Source organism: Marmota monax, unplaced genomic scaffold (genome assembly GCF_021218885.2).
Source record: "Marmota monax isolate L192 unplaced genomic scaffold, Marmota_monax_Labrador192_F-V1.1 WCK01_AAM20220418_F8-fsc00083, whole genome shotgun sequence".
NCBI classification, from domain to species: domain Eukaryota; kingdom Metazoa; phylum Chordata; class Mammalia; order Rodentia; family Sciuridae; genus Marmota; species Marmota monax.
Window position 1 is genome coordinate 7,192,789 of NW_026692848.1, and position 15,875 is coordinate 7,208,663.

Below are 15,875 nucleotides of genomic sequence, written 5' to 3' on the forward strand. Positions count from 1 at the left end.
TGATTTCTATCCTGCATGAGCTCAAGGACCTACTGAGGTGGTGGCCAACAGAACCAAATGAAAACCAAGAAACCAAATCAACACACACACACACACACACCCACCATAAAAAGCCTATACCGTTAACTTAAAGAGTCAGCTCAGTAAAACAGAAAATGCCATCCAGTTGAGCTCCTAGTTGATGTCCTGCTCACCGACCTGGATCTGAAACACTCCCAGATCTTTTCCAAGCAAGGGAGTTTAGACTCAAACTACTCTGGAACAGAGATTTTTGTGGAAATGTGTACAAAAGAAGTCCCTATGGCACTCCACTGTTCATTAATGAGAAGAGTGAAAAGAAAACATTTTATTAGGAATTCTGAATTACATGTGAAAAATTCTGTATGCACATGAAAAACTTCAAGTGTCCCAGGAATATGTTATTAAATTCATTTTAGAGCAGAAATAGACATGTTTTGGTGTCAGTAACAAAAATCACATTAAAAATGAGCACTACAGCGCATCTTCCATGGAGTTATTTGAAGACATAGAGAAAGAGATTTCCCTCTCCGAGTGGTGACTTGGTCAAGCAACTAGAGTTTTGGGGAGTGACATCTCATTTCTTGAGTAAAGGATGCAAAATTTAGAATACGATTTTGACTCTCTTTGGAAGGTACCAGCAGCTCTGAATTCTGGAATAAAATTTAGTGAAAAGTCCTAATAAAGATATGTAAATTACATAAAGATAGATAAAAGTAGAAAAATTTTTCATTTCAGAAAGACTTCCCCACACTGCTGGGTTTATAGCAAGCAAAGTAAACTCAAATTAAAGATGACAGACAGGTATAGATAAAGAAAGCTATTAATTTCCAGACTTTGATTACAGTTCAGAAATTTGAGTCTAAAGCAGGGGTCTTAGATGAAGATAAAGCCAGAAAGACAATTTCTCTTTCCAGAATTTTATTCTCAGGCCATGAAAAGCTGGGCTCCGCAGAGGGAGGGTTGGTTAAAGGGTACTCTGTGAGATGATTTTAAAGCTGATTTCTGTAAAATCAGCTCATCAGCATTCTGCATGGGGGCTGTCCACCTACTGGTGACATCAGAACAGCCGAGAGAAAAGCCTTCCTAATCTTGACTGGACTGTTCCTTGCAATCAAGTTTGAAAGTGCCTTTGAGTTGGAAGGACTGCCCACTCCAGGAAAGAACCTCTGTCATAGTTGGAACTCACTTTAGGGATTTGAAACTCATTCTTGCCAGTCATCCATGACTGACATGTGACCACTGAAGGAGTCGACTATGCAGAATATATAAATAAGACGTGCCCAGGCGAAGAGCAAGTAGTGCTCCGTCCTGCAGTAAGCACTACTGAAGCCTCAGCTGGGAAGTCGTATCTACAAAACAAAACTGAACAGATCAAGCAGAAAAGATTGTATTTGAAGTTCTCTGTGTAAAATCTTGATTCCTAACCTACTGTGTATGGTTTGGACACATAGACTTTTTTTTCCCCCCAAGAGCAAAATGTTTTATTTAAAAGATGAGAGAGAGAGATGTGTAAGGGGCGGGGGGGGGGAGAGATCCCTCCTGAAAAGAGAGGGTCCAAAACTGGTGCCCCATGGACACAGAGTCTTAAACGCTCTCTTTCTGGGGTCATGTTGAGAGCAACACACCTTGAAATCATCTCAATTACTCAAGGATCAGAGAAAATCTAGGGCAAAGTATATGTCATGAAATGATGGGCCACGCTTATACATCAGTACTCTTTCTCCCTGAGTTCTGAATTTCACCTTCAATGAACACCTCATCTCTATTTCACAGCAATAGGAACTATATTTTAAACGTAAACCCAAAACCAAAGTAAAATATAAAGTGCAGTGAACTCCTAAATGTTTCCGTTTTCCACCCTTCCAACTTAGCCTTGTGGTCGGGAATTACACCTATCTCCTTAACCTCTCTCTCCCTCTCCTAGTGGAGTGGCCTTCAATTAATAAATATTAAATTGATGCATATTGACAGACAGCTATCATACAGATCCCTCAACTCTCAGAGTGTGTTGACTCTGTGTAACGAGTTGAATAGTGTCCCTCAGAATCCAAGCCTACCTAGAACCTCAAAATGTGATCATATTTGGAAATAGGGTCTTCGTAAGATGTGATTAGTTAAGACGGCACAGAGATAAGACTGTCCCATGAAGATGAGGCCCACATTGGAGCAATGCCAGGAGAAGGTGAGGGTTGCCAGCAACGGCCAGGCACTAGGAGAGATTTGTGGGACCAATGTTCCCTCAGATTCTCTGGGAGGAACCAACCCTGCGATGGAAACAATTTCTGTTGCTTCAAGCCACCCAGTGTGTGGAACTTTGTTACAGTGTCTCCAAGGAACCCAATACACTCAAGGGAATAAGATGAACATGTTTCTGCTTATCCTTAAAAATCCCCACATGACAGGGGACTTACACATCTTTTTCCTTTTCTGTTTTGACGATTGGCTTTTCTGCAATTTTATTTAAGTGGCACCTACCTGATGTCATGGGAATTCATAAACCTGCACCTAGTTAGTGGAGTCTCCTGTGAATGTAAGACTGTTCGGACCTTTGCAAAATTTCCATGGTCTTTCCTGATCCACGGATGATCCTCCAAGAAAGAGCCTCCTGTGCAGACACCAAAGATCGCCAGAGTCCAGCCTCTGTGGAATCCCCACTGCACCCAGGGCCAGGAGACAACCCACTGCCTCTCATCCTGGGAGAGTAAAGGACTTCCTCATTCTAGCCCTTGTTGTGTTTGGTGTCAGAGGTCATCTAGGTCCCTTGATCCCACATTGGGAGACATCTGCAATCCCTGGCTTTCTCCTCTATTCACATCCACTGCACCTCTGAGAGGAAATCCCTCTCCCACCCTGGAGAGATGGGAGAGGCCCACACTTCATCTGAGCTCTCAGCATTTCTCCTTCCTCATAGCCTCATCCAAACTGTTATAGTTAGGAGGGCTCCTCCTCCTCCTCCTCCTTGGCTTCCTCCTCCTCCTTCCCTCCCCCTCCCCTCCTCCTCCTCCTCCTCCTCCTCCCCCACCTCCCCCCCCTCCCCCCCTTCCTCCTCCTCTTCCCCCCCCCCCCCCTCCTCCTCCTCCCCCTCCCCCTCCCCCCCCCCCTCCTCCTCCTCCTCCTCCTCTTCCTCCCCCTCCTCCTTGGCTTCCTCCTCCTCCTCCCCTCCCCCTCCCCTCCTCCTCCTCCCCCCCCCCTCCCCCTCCCCCCCCTCCCCCTCCCCCTCCCCTCCTCCTCCCCTCCCCCCTCCCCTCCTCCTCACCCCCTCCCCCTCCCCCTCCCCCTCCTCCTCTTCCTCCTCCTCCTCCTTGGCTTCCTCCTCCTCCTCCCTCCTCCCCCTCCTCCTCCTTCCCCTCCTCCTCCCCCTCCCCCTCCTCCCCATTCTCCTCCTCTTCCTCCTCCTCCTCCTCCTCTCCTCCTCCCCCTCCCCCTCCTCCCCATTCTCCTCCTCCTCTTCCTCCTCCTCCTCTTCCTCCTCCCCCTCCCCCTCCTCCCCCTTCTCCTCCTCCTCTTCCTCCTCCTCCTCCCCCTCTTCCTCCTCCCCCTCCTCTTCCTCCTCCTCCCCCTCCCCCTCCTCCTCCCCCTCCCCCTCCTTCTCCTCTCCCTCCTCCTCCTCCCCTCCTCCTCCTCCTCCCCCTCCTCCCCCTCCTCTTCCTCCTCTCCCTCTCCCTCCTCCTCCCCCTCTTCCTCCTCCTCCTCCTCCTCCCCCTCCTCCCCCTCCCCCCTCCTCCTCCTCCCCCTCCTCCTCCCCCTCCCCCTCCTCTTCCTCCTCCTCCTCCTCCCCCTCCCCCTCCTCCCCCTCTCCCTCCTCCCCCTCCTCCTCCTCCCCCTCCCCCTCCTCCTTCTCCTTGGCCTCCTCCTCCTTTCCCACTCCCAAGGCTCACCAGACAGTGCCAACTTCCAGCAAGCCTGCAGGGACAGTCATGCTGGTGACTGACTGTCCTCAGGCCTCCTTGCCTGGATTCCAGAGTTAACGAAGAACATTTTGTTCCTGAACCCACAGGTTTTCACATTTCTGGGAGACATTCTCTACCGTGGAAACATTGCCCCTCTTCTCTGTCTCTGGTGCGCTTTCTTCTTCACACATGCCTGGCTCCCACCTTCAGGGTCCCCCCTGGATCAATGCATCACTCTTCTATCCTCCCCCCTTCCCTCCCCCTTTCCTTCCTCCTCTCCTTCACCTCCTTCCTCCCTCCCTCCCTCCCCTCCCCTCCCCGGCCTCTCTCTTGTAAATACCCCATTGCCTCCTTCATCACAATGAAATGTGACAGTATTGAAGTGTCTGTGTCCCCTAGTGGGTCCTGACTCACTCAAAGCTGAGAACCGTGTCTCTCTGTCACCCACCACCTCAGTGCTTAGCATGGTGTCAGCGTATGGCAGATGGTCAGGAAGCAGGTCACACAGTGTCAGCGGCACCACGACAGGAAGTCAGACAGAGGGGAGTAGAAGGAAACACATCACTATGAGCTAGAATTAGCATGACAGCTATTTCATCCATCAATCCTCTAAAAATTGAGAGAAGAGAAAATTCTATAGAACTCATCGCCTCTCTCAGACTTTATACTGATTATCGGGAAAATTGAGAGACCTCACCAAGCTTGCCTGGTGTCCAGATTATGACGCGGTGGCACAGTTCCTAAAGACCATCGATTCCCTGTACTCGATTATTTGGATCTAAGAGTTTTCTAGTTCTTCAGTAGCTTCCAAACAAATGTGAGGGACCATTACCTTCTGGTAAGAACGCGGTGACCAGGCACGCAACCCCCGCCACTACATTGCTCGCTGCGAAGGGGAGGCGGCGTCCAAAGCGCTCGATGGTCAGCAAGATCAAGAGAGCCCCTGGCAGTTCCACCACTCCCGAGATGAAGAAATCTATGTAGAGGTTGCCGCCGATGATTCCCAGGCGCATGACCAGTCCCTGATACACCACGGCGCTGGTGAACCTGCAGTGACATTGACAGACACCAGGGAAGAGCAGGTGAGCGCTAACCTCGCCTGACTTGAAGGGAGTGCTGGGTTGTAGGAGTGACAGCAGCTTTAACACCTGTCACAGCTCAAACTTACCAAGCAAACATGAGTATAAGTGTGCACTTCCTCATCTGGGGAGTTCTCACCAGATCTAGAAAGGACGGGTTACTAACTTCCTCGTCGGTGACGGTGATCTGGTAAGAGAAGCAGACTTCAGTGGCAATATGTGGCAAGAAACACCTGCAGCAGCACGAGCTTTACTAGCTAGATTCAAACTACAGAACCCAGGGATCCTACTGAACCGACGGGGCTGTTTCATAATTACTTCTACAACCCGAGCGTGGAAAGGCTTGCCCTCCGGCACTCGGAATGGGTCAGATTCACAGAGAAGAGGTTTCCCAGTGGAGACTGTTCTCGGGATAATCGCAATATTTAGGTTAAACTGCTCTGAGTCAACAAGGAGAAAAGGCATGTTCTAAAGTAAGATTGGGGTCCATTTATTGTATTGAGGGAAAACGAGAGCAAACAAGTGTGAGCCGATCAAGTGTTTCTTTATATATTAAATCATCAAGTCTTATTTTGACAAATGAAATAATTAGTCCAAGAACAAGCATCAAGGACCTTATTTTGCTTTCTTTTATCAATAGGAAGCTAGCATCTTTTTGATCCAGGAAAATTCAGCTCATCTCCTTTTGGCCATCCAGAAGATGGTATTGTCCTCAATTCAATTCAGCAAACGCGGTTGCTGGCTGCTGTATACAGGCTCTGCATAGGAAATGCAGCAGAGGAACAAGGCCGCTGTCCTCCAGTCCAGTCTGCCAAAGGTCCCAGCGCAGCTGCTCACAGCGACCACTGCTCCACATTCCATGTGGGTGGACAGTCTGTACCTCTGCCTGGGCGCCCTTCCCAGTCCTGCTATTAGTCTGCCCCTGGAATTAAATGATGACCCTCAGGTCTAGCTCTACTCCTCAGACCTCCACCAGGGCTCCTCTTATGGGTATGTTCCTCTATCCAGGAGCTCTGGAGCTGGGGGTGGGGAACTGCAGTGTGGCACCAAGCAAAGTGCCCGGTGCTCAACCCATTTGCTAAACATCAAAATCTAGAAGCAACTCAGGAAGCTTCTCAGGGCCTAAGGAGGCTGAGGCAGGAGGATTGCTAGTTCAAAGCCAGCCTCAGCAAAAGCAAGGTGCTAAACAACTCAGTGAGACTCTGGCTCTAAATAAAATACAAAATAGGGCATGGAGATGTGGCTCAGTGGTCGAGTGCCCCTGGTACCTCCCAAAAAAGAAGCCAAGTGCCTGGGCCATACTGGCTTCCCCAGAGTACAGCCTTCAGCTGTGGTCCTTCTTTTAAGCAAGAACCCAGGCTCCTAAAGGCAGGGCCTTTCCTGTCTGTTTACTCAACTTGAAATCTGGCCCAGAAGGAATGTAAATCTAGGCACATTTTCCCTAAGACCTCAAGTCCCTCTACCAGCTGTCACAAGAATTTGACTTAGAGCACATCCACACTGATGGGCCCTGTCAATCAATCATCCTAAACATCCTAAAGCAGTCAATGTGTCAACCAAAGCTTGATATCTCATGCCTATGTTTGTGCCAGGCAAAGTCTCACACATACAGCGGAAGACTGAAAATGAATGGTATACCAAGCCACATTCCCCCCTCCATCCTGTGCATTTAAAACACTTGAATTGGGATGTGTCTCACCAATGAACTTATAAGAAAGTAATGCATCAGTTTAAAGAGCATGAGTTTTTCTTACTTGGAACATAAAATGATCACCTTAAAATCAATGTGTTAGAGTCGACAAGACAATAGTTGTTTCCACGACGATACTCAAGGAAGGCTGCTAATGGATTCCACCCTCCATTCTTTCCTTCTCTTTTACAGGAATGACTCCATGGAATTTAGCTGGGCACATGGATGCTAGCTAGAGTCTTTTTCTATCTTCTCTTTCAACGATGGTTGTTCTGAGACTAAGACCTCAACAATGAATTGGTCATAGGCACCATGAACACACATTCCAAGTTTCACCCTTTGGAAACAGCTTTCCCTTCCTTTGCTTACAGTCTTCCGGCTTCCTGGGATGGAAGAACATGGTGGTGAGCTTCAGCTACACAGCCTACTGCATGTGATGATGGAGCAACAAGATCACCAGGACCTGGGTCCTGGGGCACCTCGTGGAGCAGACCCGGCTTGTCAGAGCTGGCCCACTCACCTCTAGGGCACATGTTAGAGAGAAAAGTACTTGTCCATCTCCCCCTCCCCCACTATATTTCTTGGGTGTCTTGTTTCAACATCAAATTGACCTGGATCCTAACTACTACAATGCCCAGTAAAATGTTCCTTGGCTAACCTTCTAAATGTTAAGATCCCAAAAGGGATTTTTCTTTATCTACCTTTGCCTTGTTTATTGCTCCAAAAATAAGGCAGGAATATCTATGTGGCAGATAAGAACTTGTGTATTACAACAATATATCATCATATGGTTTATTATCAAAATGCTTTCACAAAGAGTTTCTACTCATTGCCCACATGAAAATAGCTAATACCTAGGGAGTGTGAAACTCTCGCTAGTTTCTAGACTAAGTACATGGATTGTTTCATTCAATTCTCGTCAAAGCCCTGTAAAATTAGTACTTTTATTAACCTGATTTTATAAATAAGAAAACAAATCTTAGGACATTAAAGGTTAAATAGCAGAAAGATAGCTGAGCCAGGATTCCACACCAGGTGATTAGAAATGTCCCTGATTGTAACCCTCACCCAGTGCTGCTGACTATAGAGGAAATTTTTATTCTACACAAGTTCTTTCCAGTTGATGGTCATTTCTACATACTTTCCAAGAAGGACACTGGGCACTTGATTAAAAAAAAATCCTTTAGTTTAAATAAAAAAGGTTAAAATCGGCTACAAGAATTTAGATAATTTAGGTTTGGCTCAAATCATTTAGATTTTGCAGATCTTGAAATTCAGGACTGAACCACCCAGGACAGGACAGCTCTCCTCTGTGGAAGTCTCAGGACTGACTTATGTCAGCTTCCTTCTTTCTCTTCCGGCTGTTCCACAGCTCAGACTTGGGTCAGTGTGGTGTGGGTCCTGACTCTTCTCCCTCAGGGGTCCCTGAGGGGTCGCTTGTCTCCACCTTGGCTCTGCTGTCCACCCAACGCACACAGAGGTATTGCTAACAATTTGATGTGGGCCGTCTTCCATCTGCTCTCCAGCCTTACTTTCTGCTTATAGCCATGACTTCTATCTGCTAGATAAGACTCTGACCAAGTCACTTTCACACAGGCCCAATGTCAACATCCTGGAGTGGAAGGGAAACGGCACATCACGGGTTTCCCAGATAATGACCTTCAAGCACCTCTGCAGATTTTTCAATCCTTCATGGTCTGTGACTCTCCCTTAGTGACATGATAATGGAGTGTCTCTTGCCCTTGCCTTTGCTCTATAGATGTCACCTTTTCCTAAGCAGATCTCTAGTCATCCCTGAGCATTGAGTCACCATGTCAGAGGGTGATGACAAGGCCATAGTCTTCTTATGGTCCCACTCAAAGGATGGCAATTTTTCTTTTTCTTTTTTTGCAAAGGGCCAGATGGTATATTGGTTTTACAGGATATTACTTCTCAGTTGGCTGCTTAACTTTGCCAGTAGAGTGAAAGCAGCCATGGACGTTTATATATATATACAATACTAAAGTCTGCACTTCATTATGCTATATTGTGCCTGCAGTATATAGAATATAATATTTATTTTATTAATTAAAAGTATGTTTTTATCACTTCATTCATGGTCCTTATGAGGTAGTAAGATTAGGGCAGGTTTAACTTTTCATTTTGGTTATAAATATTCTCTTAAAAATAACACACATTACTTTTGTAACAAAAAATAGAACACTTTAAAAGTGGATTTAAAATAACAGGAGTGTACCTAATTGTTGTATTATTCTTGGTATTACTGCCCTTTTCTCTTAATAGAACTGACATCACCACACACTCAATCACACACACACACACACACACACACACAATCAACTCATTTTCTCAGGTGAACTGACTCTGCTTTCAGTTGTAGGGTAGGCCTGGTTATCCAAGAATAATCCTGTTCTCCGATTGGACATCTGTCCCATTTTGAACCAATGAGAAATGGTCATGTGATCCAATGTGGACCGATTTGCACCAGTGAGAGAAGGATTCATGGGAAAGTCCTTCATTGCTCTTAAGCCAGAGCTTCCTGAAGGACCCCACCCTCTCCAATGAATGAAGAAATGGTGGGATCTCAGGAGCCACCTTGTACCACGAGGGGACCTGTCCTAGGATGAAGCTGCTCTGTTGAGACCCTAGTTTGGTCAACCCGGAACCCCGCTGTGACTACAATTCCAGACATAAGAGCCAGTGAATGCCCTTATTGTCTAATCCCATTTAAGTTGGTTTTCCTGTCACTTTTTGCCAAAAGCAGAATTATCTGAAGAATCCAGTCTAGAACAATGGTTTTTCTTTAATAACAATATCTTTGGCAAAAATAATTTTATAGTTAAAATAATTGTTTCAATTCTTCAGTTCATTTTGCAAAAATGCTTGCTATTAGTCTTAATATCAGGCTTTTCAGATTTGGAAACTGGCAGGTGTACAATCTTTGTTTTTCCAAAGTACAAATTTACTGCTTCAATATAATCCTCTACCAAAGGAATATCAAATGTTGATAACAGCAAAAGTAATCGAGAAGGAGCCAACCCATCCTCCTGTCCAGTGAATGGAAGGATTAATAGTACCTCCATGCAAGTAAGTATTTTGTTACATTTCAGAACAAATCCAGCTGGTCTTTGATTTACTAACATCTTCTCACAGTGACGCAGATATTCTGAAAGACGACCCACTTTCTGGGTGTCCAGAGACCTCGAGAGACTAAAGCCGTATCTTGGATGGAATTCACCCAGATGTCTTGCCAGCTCACGCTAGGTTTAGGCTGCAGCTATTGTTCTTTTACATAACTTCTCGGGCTCTAAAGCTGCACTTACTTTCTATTGCTAAAGAGTCACCAAATTTTGCCTGGTCCGAATCAGGTATAAAAGAACTGGAGAAATGCTACTCCAGGTAATTACATATATTTTAAAATTTTGCTTTATTAAGATATAATCTACATGCAATAAAATTCAGCAATTTTAAGTGTACCCCTGAATGCATCCATGACCACGTTTATGATAGAGGACATTTCCATGACCTGTGGTAGTTCCTTTGTGTCTCTGAAATTGGTCCCTTCTACCAATTCTGGGTCACAGCAACTCCTGATCTGCATTCTGTCATGACAGTTTTACTTATTCTAGAATTTCATAGCTATAAAACCATACAACATTCTGTCTTCTGTGTCTCTCTTGGAACTCTATTTTGTTATACCTTGACAGCATCCAAATGGGGCACATTGCCTTCTATTTGCAGCAAAGGGAGCAGGGCACAGCTCTGAGTAGTATTTGTCTGTGTGGAGGCCTGTTGCCTAGCAATGCCACTCATCATGAAAGGTATCGCCCAAGGTTCAACTGCAGAGGTTGGTTCCCCTAAGCACTTCACCAGGTTGGAGTGCCATCTGCTTATCTCGACTCTTCCATTGTCTTTTTATTCCGCCAAGATTTTGTTTTACACCAACAATGATGAGTGCTCAATGTTGAAAGTCATTTATTCCTCTTCTCTGATTAATTTAGCTCTCTTCATAATTCTTCCTTGTGTCTTTCTGAGACATTTCTTCAAGTTGACATTTTAATTTACATTGCCAAGGAAGAGAAAGGCATTACAAATAATTGTCTGTTACAAAGAGATTGTTGAGAGCTCTCCCAATAGAGAACTCGTTTAGGTTAAAACAAAAAAAAGAAAAGAAAAAGTAAAACCAGCTAGGTTGGGGCAGAGTTGTAGTATTTGGCTCACAGTTTTTTTTAACCAGCATATTATTTGAACTGCATGAGCTTCGGCACCCCCCACCCCCCATACCATGAAATATTAATACTCCATCAGGTATTTTGAAGATTCAATTAGATAATATACATGCATATACACACCCCTGGCACACAGTAAGTGCTCAATAACAGGTGTCAATCTAATATTTTTTTCTTCAGGAGCCATTTTATTGTTATTATAATTAATATTCTTTATGCCATTTGGAAGATATTTACTTCCAGGTGATGTTTTTTTTGCAGAGGGCTGGAATACACATGCTGTGGACAGTCATCTGGCATGAGTCCCTTGGTAAGGAAAAGATGCTTTTTTAAAAAAAATGAATTTCTGTTTATTTTCAAGTATCTTAAATTCTTAAATATGTCACACTGATTTGGCAACATCTATCTCCCAGGCTGAAGGCAACGTAATTGTTCACTAATATACACACAAGCAAGTATACCCAGAGCCCTTGCTACCCTGTCAGTCGCACCCAGGTGCTTGCTCCTAAGCTTGCCCAACCCAGACCTTGACACGGAATCTGCATTTTAACTCCACCCCCAGGGGACTGAGAAGCAGGAGTCAAAGAACATGTCCCAGCTCCTCTGCTGAAGCCTGGGGGTGGGTTGGGAAGAGATGCGAGCCCCAGGGCTTCGGAGCAAGAACAGCTCTGCACGTGGTCTGCCATGGCAGGGTGGGGACAGTGCTAGGTGGCTATGCTTCTAGCCTTGCAGTTTCATCTGATGGTCCTCAGCAAATGACTTCCACAGGCTGCCTCATCGCACAAGGGAAGAGGAGGCCATGAGAAGAGGCATCACTCTGCTGTGGGGTCTAACGTGGTGATTTATTCAGTGACTCTGTTATCACAAGTTCCTACAGGCGCTCACACCTGGAAGCTTCTCATTGTGTAGAAGTCTGAGTGAATAAAATATTATTTGAGGACGTTGGGCTCACCAACTTGGAGCACCAGAAACTACCCTCTGAGATGGAGTCCCAGGAACAGGAGGGCGGGGTGGGACTGGGAGGTTGCAGGTGACTGCTGAGTTGTCCCCATGGCCTTCCAAACACTGCCTGGCGCAGGACCCCACTGGTCAGACCAAGCCAGCCCCAGAGGGGCCAGGAGGAGTACCTAACGTTACACAGCTCTAGCCACCTTCTGGGTGGAAATGGCCCCACCTGGTATATCCATAAATGAGGACTTGCGAATTTCCTGCAGGGCTTTGCGACTTTTGGAAAACCTCATTATACTTTAAAACAAGAGTAGATAAAATATTTATCATGCAAGAGCTATAAGGAAATACTGTATAAAAATTAACATGAATGTTCAATGCTTATTAAAGTAATTAAAAATATATTCAAGTCCCAGGACCAACATAGCCCAATCAGAATAAAATGTAAGCCACATAAGTTAAAGTTTTCTAGGGTTGGTGTTAAATAAGGTTAAAAAGAAAGAGGCAAGTCAATTTTAATGATGTCTCATTTAATCCAGTCTATCCAAATATCATTTCCACATATCATTTGTATGAAATTATTCACAAGGTATCTTATATTCTGATTCAGGTGACGTCTTTGCAAGCCATTGTGCAGTCAGTCTACTCCACGGTCCCTCTCAGTTCAGGGTTGGCCATGTGTCAGACTCAGCACTGCCCCTGAGGACAGGCTACTGCACTTCCCAGGGCAGGTCCAGACAACCAGGGCCCAGGGGGTCCTCCGCAGAGATCTTTCACTCCCGGAGTTCTGGCTGGCCCGGAGGAGTCCCTCCCTGGCTCAGCGTGTCTGGGCATGCTGCCCAGCACAGCACAACAGCCAGAGAGCCTCCACCTAAGAGGCCCATTAGGGACCCAAGCGCAGCCCCAGTGTCAGCAAATGGGCCGCAGCTGTGGGTCATGTGTTGAAACATTTCTTCATTTCTTAGAAACAAAACTGAGAGAATTTTTAGTTCTTTGCAAGGAGGATGTTTAAGAGAAGGAGAGAGGAGGCAAGAAGAGAGTCACTCTGAGTCTAACACTCCAACCCTGGAGCCTGAGCATTTGGGAGGAAAACACCAAAACCTGATGTTAGTGGACTGACTTAGAAGCTCTATTGAACTCTCCAGTAGCTCCGATAGACGCCAATTATCATGATGGAGACAGAAGAATGCTCAGTCAACTTTAAAATCGCCCAGTGTCGCGTCTTCGACTCCAGCAGCACATATGGACACACACAATTTTCAGTTCATGACTAGGCACATGGAGTGAGGGCAAGACACTGGTAGGCCAAGGGTTCTTCCTGAAGAGGAGTAAAGGCTAGTGTGAGTGACTTCGACCAAATCATCGGATATGTCACGGTCACCACCACATACTGGTCCATCACATTAGGACCAGCCTGCTTCTTGGCCTCCTGATGCTTCAGAGTCATTTGTATGAGAACACGGCCATCAACACCCTGATCCGCAGCAGGCGAAGGGCCTCCTGCTCACAGCTCCCGAGTCTGCTCCAGCCCCTTGGGTGCCAGCAGGATTCTAGTGTAGCTGGTCCCGTTGGACGCCTGGCAGGGTCTCTGCCTGTTCCTGGGATGGAGCAATTTCCACCCTGGCCAGGGACAGGCAGGGTGAGTGACAGCAGGCACTGGTCACACAATGCTCAGGCAACGGTGATGGGTGCCAGTCCAGTGCAGTGCAGTATTCTCGGACAGTGAGCAGGTGGGGCCTGCTGCCTGCTCTGCTCCAGCCACCATGCTCCTTCCTACAGCACCTACAGCCTCTCAGCCACCCAGCAGTGGGAGTCCTGCTTGGTGCCTGGGGTGCCCACCTGTGTGGCTGCCAGGCATCTCCTCCAGCAGGTGGCTTGGGTGTTTTGTCTCCCTCTGGGCTCCTAGCTGGCCCCTGCCTTCTGGCCCTGGTGCCCTTCAATTGCTTCCATTTCCACTTGCTCCAGTGAGCTCTGATCCTTTGGGCGCTGTCCTTCTTCTGTCCTCAGTGTGTCTGGACACAGTGGTTTCTCTGACCAGAAAAAGGTCTTTGCAAATGTTTCCTTAGGCACTGTCAATACTGCATTTGCATTTTGGTCAATTTATTTTTTAGCAGGCATGAAAGGGCAATCTTCTCCTTCACAGTGATAATATGAACTAGAAAGCATGTACCTTCCCAAGTCCTGTGTCTCAGTTGAATCCTGTATTCTCAGTCATCTTTTTTTTTTCCTTTGGAAGGAGATCTGGGGTAGTCATTATCATTGATTGCCAAATACTTTTGACTCCTTCCTTTTCCACCCTGTCAAATGGTGAGGTAAGGTTGCTCTTCTGGGTCTCTTGCAGTTGGGTGGGGCCACCTCTCCAAATCTGCCAGACTCATGACGATTTAATTGCTGAAGCAAGAACTGCTAAAATCCATCCTTTCCTGCAAAGGTCCAGCGGGGGCTGTGAGAGAAGCCCCTGTGAACCTGCGCGGCGTGCCCAGGGATCCAAGCTTCGCTGTATTCACTGCACACCTAAGTGAGCCCAACCTAGGAGAGTCTGGGGACTCCTCAAGTGTAGGGAGAAAAGTACCCTTAGAGTCCACATCTTCCTCTCGATAGGAATTTATTATGCTAAAAACTAAATTTCTATTTTGAAGTAAACAAAGACCAGTTGATTTAAATTTTTCACAATTGAGATTTTTTTTTAGGATTTTGTGGTTTTTGGTTATAATTAGTGTCCTTGTCATAAAATCACATCATTAAAACTCCTAAGAAAATGAGAACTACTGCATTTCTACTGTATTTTCAATTAATAGGCACTAATCAGCTTATCACAGAATAAAGCCATAAAAGTGTGTTGGTGAAGCAGAAAGACCCTGGGCAGATCTGCCACCCCACTGAAGACGGTCAGCTCCAAGTTGTGCCTCTGCCTGGTCATGAAAAAGTCAACAAATTAAACTCCAGCCCCTGAGTAGATCTAATAAAAGAATTTGGAGAGAATGTCACAGTCTCTTTTAACATTTATGAAATGGACTTATGCACAGCATCCCTTTTGAGGGGTACACAGGGTGGGCATTATTCATTTCTTAAAAGTAGTAATTTGAAAAGAAATACTTGGGTGTCTGGGTAGCAGATCACATTCCTGTTGCCTTCGTGGGATGGCTGTTCAGGCTCTGGAAAGGACTTCGGCATCATTGGAGGGAGGAATAGTTAGAGGACAAAGTTCAGAATGAGGAAGTGTGCTTAGAGAATGAGAAGTCTGGGAGGCCTTTCCTAACACAAACATAGCTACCTGTCAAGACCAAGTGGGTCTGTGTGGACTCGAGGTCCGGATGCTGTGGCATCTATTTCTGTAGCTGTGCACAGCTTCACACGTGAGCACCATTCCCCATGACAGCCACAAATATCTGCAGCTCAGAAGCAGGCGTTTAAGGCCCTGATTATTGGAATCCTAGAAGTCGCAGGCAGGGTTTGGTTGGTGAACTCATTCAGATTCAGAAATGATGACCTGGCAAAAGATGCTGCTGCTTATTAGCTGAGCTTGGAAACTCGCTCCAAGAGAGGCTCAGGTGATTGCTCTGCGCAGAGGGGCATGGTGAACTCCACTTACAGCCGAGGACAAACAAAACAATAAGCAAAACAACCTCACATGGAATCACTCAGAGGGCATCTCGAGATCTCCTCCATTTTCAGTGTTTCCACATTGGACAGATATCCAAAAGTCTCCTTCCATGTGTGACTCAGAAAGACGTTAGTTTCAACTGGGAACATTTTCCAAAGAAAGTCTGGCTTAGTTGAAGAGTTGGAGATCAGTTTCCATCCTCCTCAATGCATATTTTGATCTTCCAGTGAATTGTGGAGCTCATGAGTAACTTCCTTTCCTAACGGCTCTTGACTTGCAGAATCTTTTCTGCACAGGGTGATTTATTGTTCACCAGCATGTTTTTTTTGTTTTGTTTTGTTTTTTGCTATTTAAGTAGAATGTCCTTTAGAGAAAGATGAGATGCTTTTATGTGCAAGCCATGCGCAGGTGGCA

General features: G+C 46.1%; 1 protein-coding gene across 3 annotated transcripts in view; it reads right to left on the reverse strand.

Moving 5' to 3' along the window:
- Slc22a3 (solute carrier family 22 member 3) overlaps window positions 1-15,875 on the reverse strand; it is an 87,607-nt gene that overhangs the window by 11,032 nt on the left and 60,700 nt on the right. For 2 of the 3 annotated variants that reach the window (XM_046449417.2, XM_046449416.2), the window contains exons 6-7: window positions 5,080-5,177; window positions 4,744-4,958 (exon numbers count right to left, since the gene is read on the reverse strand). In XM_046449417.2, coding sequence (XP_046305373.1) covers window positions 4,744-4,958; window positions 5,080-5,177 — 313 coding nt within the window. Of the gene's footprint in view, window positions 1-4,232; window positions 4,370-4,743; window positions 4,959-5,079; window positions 5,178-15,875 lie in introns of those variants that run through there. The other variant, XM_046449418.2, reaches the window with a different exon arrangement.